Genomic DNA, 8,805 nt, shown 5'->3' with positions numbered 1-8,805 from the left:
TATATTACAGTATGGGGTGTATATACATATAAATGTGTGTGTTTTCTCTCCTTTCCCACCAATGTTATATATATGTATGTATATATATATGTGTGTATATATATATATAATTTATTCTGTAAGTTTATGACTTTTCAAGGATGTTTGAGGAGAATCTAATTTGGCCAAGTCTGGTGAGTGACACATATCAGCCAGCATTTCCCACCATGGCTCGGTCGGTGCAGGCACAGCTCCCTTTCCCCCGGCCACTTACTCCAGCAGCAGTCAGCAGGCGCTGGGCGGCGCAGGCGCAGTCCGCCCGGACCTATTCTTGGCATGCTGGCTGTAAGATGAGTGAAGAAGCAGGTGGGGAGAGGGAGAGGACTCTGCTGCACAGCAGCTCTGTCACAGCTCACTTTAAGAGTGGCAAGCCACAGAGACAGCCCTGGATCTGTCGCCAGGTGAGCCAGGATGATGGCTATGAACAGTAAGCAGCCCTTCTCCATGCACCCCATCCTGCAGGAGCCCAAGTACCCCAGCCTGCACTCCAGCTCCGAGGCCATGCGCAGGGTCTGCCTGCCAGCCCCCCAGGTATGGGCATCAGCCACAATTACTTACTGCTTTAAGGCACATTTTCTGACAGGCTCTTGCTTAATGTTTTTTTCATGCCACCAGAACAATTGCAGCTCTGTGAAGCTTCCTCCCTCTCCCCTGCTCCCTCAGTACCTCTCCCCCTCTCCTGTCTCAGATCCACATGTCTATCCAAGCAAAGCTTCTGCCTTCATATTAATTTTTATGACCTGAGCTTTGAGGAGGAATCTGTGTGCTTGGAAATGTTTTTGAATCCTGAGTTGACAGTATTCCCCACTGACTCCAATATGTGCATTCTTGCTTGCAGCTCCAGGGCAATATATTTGGAGGCTTTGATGAGAGTTTGCTGGCCCGTGCTGAAGCTCTGGCGGCTGTGGATATTGTCTCACACGGCAAGAACCATCACTTCAAGCCAGACATCACCTACCATACCATGAGCAGTGTCCCATGCACTTCTACCTCCTCCACTGTGCCCATCTCTCATCCTTCTACTCTGACCACACATCCTCACCACTCAGTGCACCAATGCTTGGAGGGGGACCTGCTGGACCATATCTCACCTACCTTGACTGTAAGTGGCATGGGGACAGCTGATCATACAGTGATGTCCTCACAGCTCCATCCACACCACCTGGGTGCCATGGGGCATCTGCATCAAGCCATGGGCATGGGCCACCCTCACACAGTTTCTGCTCACAATGGGATGTCCTGCATCAACGATGTGGAGTCGGATCCAAGAGAGCTTGAGGCTTTTGCTGAAAGGTTCAAACAGAGGAGGATAAAACTTGGAGTTACTCAAGCAGATGTTGGATCAGCTTTGGCCAATCTCAAGATTCCAGGTGTTGGGTCTCTAAGCCAGAGCACCATCTGCAGGTTTGAGTCCTTGACATTGTCCCATAACAACATGATTGCCCTGAAACCTGTCCTTCAGGCTTGGCTGGAAGAAGCTGAGGCTGCCTACAGAGAGAAGAACTCAAAGCCAGAGCTCTTTAATGGAAGTGAACGAAAGCGCAAACGCACCTCTATCGCTGCCCCAGAAAAGAGGTCCTTAGAAGCTTACTTTTCCATCCAGCCCAGACCTTCATCGGAGAAAATAGCAGCCATTGCTGAGAAACTAGACCTTAAAAAGAACGTGGTTCGAGTCTGGTTTTGTAATCAAAGACAAAAACAGAAAAGGATGAAATATTCTGCGGTCCATTAACTGGTGGGATCTGCAGAACCCTTGACTTTTATTAGAGATATTATTTAAAAGAGCAGGGATCTTTACTGAGAACTTTTGAGAACTTGCAGTAAATATACAAGAAGCCATCAATTGACTCGTTTGTTTTCCCATCCCATCAGGTCTGTGATCTACAGCCAGAACTCCAAGACAATGGATGGCAGCACCTGGAGAAAATGGTTCTTCAAGGTGCAACAATCTCAGGGTTCTGGCTGTAGAGACTTCCCTTATTTGTAATAGTTATTTTTCCCTGACATGATTTGCTTGCTAAGCTGATATTCCTCCCACCAAGGTGTCCAGTATTATTTTACAATGTCCTAGAGTCCTCCTAGGTCTCCTTGTTCTCCTCCCTCCAGAAACTTAGCAACAAATGGTAAGTTCACAACCACATAATTAACTTTCACAAACACAGGGAGAAGTGAGGGATTGTAAGCATTTTTATTTCTTCCCATCAGCAACGACTGTGATAAATAATAAATGAGAATCGCAGAGCAGTTTGGGCTGAGGGTCTATGTCTGTTCTTTCCTAGTTTAGGCTAATGTCGCACCATAAGTAGTCACTGGCAGTTATTGGCAGATGTACACTGTAAGGACACTGTGTTCGAGATAATGCACTGTAACGTTCTAGTGGTGGGGTCTCAGTGATGGTCAATGTGCAACAGTTGCCTTCTCCTCCTCCTTTCATGCTGACGATGATGATGATGACACTCATTATTCGTTCTCTGTATCATACACACGGTGCGGATGTGTCCTTTTGTAAATCCTTGATTTCTGTATCCGCAGCCCTTGTCTCCTCAGCATTGGATATTTTATGTCATTGTAACTAGTAAAGTTCATGTGTTTGTGTGTGGAGATATTTTTTTTTTGGTTCTTTGAATACAAACCGGAAAAGTGTTTTATTCCCACAAATCAACTTCTGCAATAAATACTTTATTTTTGAACTCTACGTGCGTTTTGTAAATTGTGATGTGTGAACTTGTGCCGAACAAGCTGTTGAAACAATTTCACTGCTGATTCGAAAGATTTCTGTAAAACATGTAGTAAAAATTGGAAAACACACCACTTCCAAAAATTGGACACATAGATAATTAAATTAATGCATATTAGATAGTACATGTGACAATATGTGTGTGTGTATATATATATATATATATATATATATATATATATATATATATATATATATATATGTATGTTTGTGTGTGCCTGAATTTTATATATATATATATATATATATATATATATATATATATATATATAAATTTACATATATATATCAATACATATATATAATGTGTGTGTGTAACATCTGTGTATATGTGGCGTATTTATGTATAAGTATACATATATGTGTGTGTATATAAGTATATATATATATATGTGTGTGTATATATGTGTGTATATATATATATATATATATATATATATATGATGCTTCAGATGGGTTAATGCATTTAGAAGATAGATGAAATTATTGAATTAACGGCAGAATAGATGTTGAAGTTGAAGTTGTTATTAGATAGATAGATAGATAGATGATAATGGGAAAGTATGTAGCACTCCATAGATTATAGTGATGAAAACTGAGGGTTTAAAGTGATTACTATAAATATATTGCAACGATATTGATAAAGGCTAATATAACCCTCTTTTTTTCACCACAATCTATGGAGTGCTGCTTACTTTTCTATTTTCGTACTGACTGGAGGGTTAATAGTCTGTACCCTTAGACTTGCTCCTATTTTTTTCCACTTTGCTGCTTTTTTCTGCAATTTTTTGATGCTAGATAGCTTGAGAAAGGTCCTTGTATGGACCGAAACGTCGACAATATGGGCCATAACATTTGAAATAATTTTCTAAATTGCTGCATTGATGTGCTCCCTCTATTTTTTTTTTTTATAATTGGAGATGTGGTCCTTGTCTGGAGGCCCTGCACCCCTTTTCTGCTGGTGCTGCACCTGTATTTGTATTTTTTTTTTTTAGATTGATAAATAATATACATGGACGATATGGTTATTAGATAGATACGGACAGGTATATGTGGGATCGATATAATGATAAGTACAAATCAGATAAAACGAGTGGTATCTAAGCATTTTATAGATTAAATACCGAAATAACTAAGATGGTTATTAGGAGTAATAATATTTTATAAATATTTCTGGAATTATTCTTGCTGATAAATCCATCTGTCATAGCCAGTAATGTAGCTGATCAGAACACACTGAATTCTTGTATTTTAGAAGCCTATAGCTCTGCATATGTGATGAGCTTATATGGAGGGGTTATACTAATAATATAAATAATGTTATCATCAGTAGTAGCAGTAATAATGATCACATTACTGCGTATTTGCGTTCATGTACTGCTTTCACGGTGATCGCTGTATTTCCTGCTTTTATCCGTTAGTCCTGATGAAACAATTCTGTAAAGTTTACAGAGGTGCAAATTCCCCATCAGACGCCGATGACAAAAGTTCATTTGTGATTGTGTCTCCTAATCCGGCGCTTTATTCATGAATCTCACAAGCTTCGTCTTCTCTAAGATTAAAAATTAATGCTGCATCTTGTGAATATTTCACTGTAGCATTTCAATGAGTGTCAGACATCAAACCTCCCATCACCAGGAAGAAGAGACTGGGAGAAATGCTCCGGCTGGTGGCAACTCATTAGATTAATATTGGGCTTAATCAGTCCAATCCTCCCCTTCCCGATCCCCGGCGCGTTAATAATACATGCCATCATGCCATTACTCTATATTGGGGCTTTCGAAAATGTAAAATAAGCCTGATGCAATATTAATTGCCTATAGTGGTATAAAGTAGCAGGGAATAGAGGGAGCTGCACACAAGGCTGCTCCACCAGGACCCCAGCCTCCAGCCAGGCAGGTAAGCAGCCCCCGTGCCGGCAATGTCGCCTGCCACAGCACTGGCCTCTGCTTCATTACATGGGCCAGCAATATTAGATAGCTCACACCATCACCTCCTGTGTTACTGACAACCGAATGTAAAAGGAGGATGCCTAATATATATATATATATATATATATATATATATATATATATATATATATATATATATATATATATATACATACATATATATACACATACACATACATACATATATATATATATATATAGATATACACACATTCACATACATACATATATATATATATATATATATATATATATATATATATATATATATACACATACATACATATATATATATATATATATATATATATAGATAGATAGATATACACACATTCACATACATACATATATATATATATATACACATACATGTGTGTGTGTGTATATCTATATATATATATATATATATATTTATATATATACACATAAATATATTTATATGTATGTAAAAATTATATTACTTATTTCACTTTGCTTTTGTATAGACCTTATTTTAAATTATATGACTGTTTTTAGGCACCTAAGTTTACCATCTCTTTTTTTTCCAATTATTTACTTATTAATTGTTTAAAATCTTTTTGCACAATTTTTTTTATAACTTTTAATTCTTTTTTTTTTCATTCTCTCTAGTTTTCTCCCCATATCTCTCGACATAACTTCATATAAAATTTAACAGTGACATCTATCATCTATCTTCTATCTATCTATCTATCTATCTATCTATCTATCTATCTATCTATCTATCTATCTATCTGTCTATCTTTTCTATGCATAAATACTGCACATTTATTTATTTATTTATTTATTTATATATGAATCATCACTTCTGACCATATTACATGGATTGATTTATTATTAACAAATGATGGTAGCCGAGGCAATTGTTTGAAGGTATGTTACAACATCAAAGGAAATATATGACAATGGGACAAAAGGAGTCATCATATTGATCGTCATGTAAATATATATTATATATACACATATATAAATATATATATACACTCAGACAAACATACCTATATATAATTTCTAATTCTTTAATTGTCGTCTAGTAGATTTTAGTTTACACGTGCTGTCTATGTCATTTTAGAATTCTTCTCCTTATCCAATTTATGCAGTAACTGTTTTTGAAGATAGCAATAACAATATACCTTGTATATTAGCACATTAAATATGTATAGGTATAAATAAATGTCAAATAAAAAAAATAAAAACACTCAAAATTCCAAATTTTCAGCCTATAACAAAATCAGAAGGCTGTACCCCAAAGTTCACATACTAGTTCTCTAAGTCTCCATGCAGATACATCAAATGACTATACATCATCAATCAGGCCCATAAAGGTGTACTTTATATGCACTCAATTTCCACCAAACCAAAACTAATTGCCTGCATACCTCTAGGCCACTCAGGGACCTGATCAATTAGTCATTAGGCTCTCCATTAGGAGAGTTTTAAGCTTGCTAGTATAAATGTCTGTTGTCAATTTGCTTGTAATTGAGTGTATCAAAAAGACCTTCTATTAGCCCTAAGCGTATGAATGATGAATCCTATGTTTTATTATACAAAATATTAATCTATTACAGTATGTTCTTTTATTTCCCAGTCCCCCTGCTATCATTGCCAGCCACTTTATGGATCAGGGCATTTTATTGCTGCTTGTAAGCTTCCAATCCGTGCCATGAGAAATGTAATGATAGTATGGGGGGCCGGCCGCGCTACAGGTGTTGATATAATTTATTACCCACCTTCACTATTATTGATGAACGCCATCAGATGAAAGTGACAAGACAGCAATCTGTGTTTAGAAACATTTACAATATTAATATCTATCACAATATGCAGTAAACTATACTGCTGGAAATCCACCATCTAACATAGTACAAATTCTGAAATATGTAATTTAGATAATTTATTGCTATAATTGATGAAGAATGATAAAGTCTTAGGGCTCGGGTCATAAATAATGATGCACTGTCATCTGCAATTGGAACATCCATTGATGGAAATGAACTTGTATTTTCCGTTCGTTCCATGTGCAGCTTCTATATGTTAGTTTAGTACACATGCCCCTGTTTCGCTCTTGCTTTGAATGACCTGGGGTAATTAAAGTAAAATACTTCTGTAAACTGGAAACACAAACGCAAACACAAAACACTAAAGGAAGATAGAATGTGAAAATTAAGATTTTTCCTTTTAGTAAAATGAAACACTTGAGTGCTACATTGCAGATAACCTTTATAGCTAACATCATAAGGGCTCAATCTCATGTCACTTTTTCACATACTTGTTCTATTTATGTCTTCACGGATAGACTTTGTACCTATTATAGTCTATGGGGCTGTTCACATGTCTGTGTATTTTTCCTCAGCCTTAGGCTTTATTCACGCATCCGTATTTTTGTTCAGTATTTCATCAGTATTTTTGTGCCAAAAATGGAGTGTCTGTAAAACACGGAACAGGTGTCAATCTTGCAATTATAGTTTTTCTCTGTAAGTTCCAATCCTGGGTTTGGCATATAAAGGCGACGTTCAGTATTTGGTCAGTATTTTACCTCAATATTTGTAAGACAAAATCAGGAGTGGGTGAAAAATACAGAAATGATTGGTGGCGTGTTTCTATTATACTTTTCCTCTGATTTTCCCACTCCTGGTAAAATACTGACCGAATACTGAATGAGTGAGAAAGCCCTAAAACATAGGTACTTGTCCAATTTCATTCAAGTCATGGATCAAATTTCCTAATGCAGTTATGGGACCATTAAAATTTTGGACAGCACTCAGATATTTGATAGGAGAAGCTTGCAAAATCTCCATCATTTTTTGGAGGCCAAACCAATTTGCAGAAATTAATTCTGCTCAATATTAATATTAACATATTATCATTATTATTTTATATTAAGATGAATTACATCACTTAATATAGAGCAGAATTAAGTATGCTGACACCCCTATATACTGTATTGAATGAGTATGCCCCCCTTATACATACAGTATGATCCCCCACACAGCACCCTCTAAATACATCGAGCCCCCAAGTACCCCTACACACAGTATGAAGCCCTACATAGCCACTATATACAGTGTGACCTCTCACATAGCAGCCTCTCTATAAACAAGAGCTCCCTAAATACAGTATGAGCCCTCACGTAGCCTCCTGTGTACAGTATGAGCCCTCACGTAGCCTCCTATGTACAGTATGAGCCCTCACGTAGCCTCCTATGTATGGTATGAGCCTTCACGTTGCCTCCTACCTACAGTATGAGCCCTCACGTAGCCCCCTATGTACCGTATGAGCCATCATGCAGTCTAATATGTACAGTATAAGCCCTCATGTAGTCTCCTATGTACAGTATGAGCCCTCACATAGCCACCTATGTACAGTATGAGCCCTCATGTAGTCTCGTATGTACAGTATGAGCCCTCACGTAGCTTCCTATGTACAGCATGAGCCCTCGCGTAGCCTCCTATGTACAGTATGAGCCCTTATGTAGCCTCCTATGTACAGTATGAGCCCTCATGTAGCCTCCTATGTACAGTATGAGCCCTCATATAATCTCCTATGTACAGCATGAGCCTTCGCGTAGCCTCCTATGTACAGTATGAGCCCTTATGTAGCCTCCTATGTACAGTATGAGCCCTCACGTAACCTCCTATGTACAGCATGAGCCCTCGCATAGCCTCCAATGTACAGTATCAGCCCTCACGTAACCCTCTAAATATAGGCACATAGCCATTCACATATGAAAAAGAAACAAGCCCTTGCTCCCTCGGTGCTCTGCTCCTGTAGTGACGTCATTGCGTCTGCTGTCTCAGTCACTGATTGATGGAAGAAGGAACGATGGATGCGGATAGCGTTGACATTGGGAGGTGGACGGTGGGTGAGGGCATAGTGGGTCACTGTTTTAAGCCCTTTGGCTATCTTGGTCCATGGGCCAGACTGGAACAGCCAGAAGACCGGATGTGACCCCGGGCAGCACTTTGCCAGGTCTGGTCTATGGGGTAGTTCACATGTCTGATTTTTTCCCTCAGTCAGCACAAAAGCATGGAGACTTAAAAGATATTGATGCAAATGGTG

The 8,805-nt window shown here is 38.3% G+C and overlaps 1 protein-coding gene across 1 annotated transcript; it reads left to right on the top strand.

The window, feature by feature from the left end:
* The first annotated feature begins 341 nt into the window (after positions 1–341).
* POU4F3 (POU class 4 homeobox 3) lies at positions 342–2,733 on the top strand. The gene is made up of 2 exons (XM_077261155.1): positions 342–570; positions 878–2,733. The coding sequence occupies exons 1-2, from the start codon at positions 451–453 to the stop codon at positions 1,769–1,771; spliced, it is 1,014 nt and encodes a 337-aa protein (XP_077117270.1). The 5' UTR covers positions 342–450; the 3' UTR covers positions 1,772–2,733.
* Positions 2,734–8,805: the final 6,072 nt, after the last annotated feature.

The sequence above is a fragment of the Ranitomeya variabilis genome, chromosome 5, assembly GCF_051348905.1.
Source record: "Ranitomeya variabilis isolate aRanVar5 chromosome 5, aRanVar5.hap1, whole genome shotgun sequence".
Lineage (NCBI taxonomy): Eukaryota > Metazoa > Chordata > Amphibia > Anura > Dendrobatidae > Ranitomeya > Ranitomeya variabilis.
The sequence above is the reverse complement of the archived record's forward strand: the minus strand, read 5'-3'. Positions and strand labels throughout refer to the sequence as shown.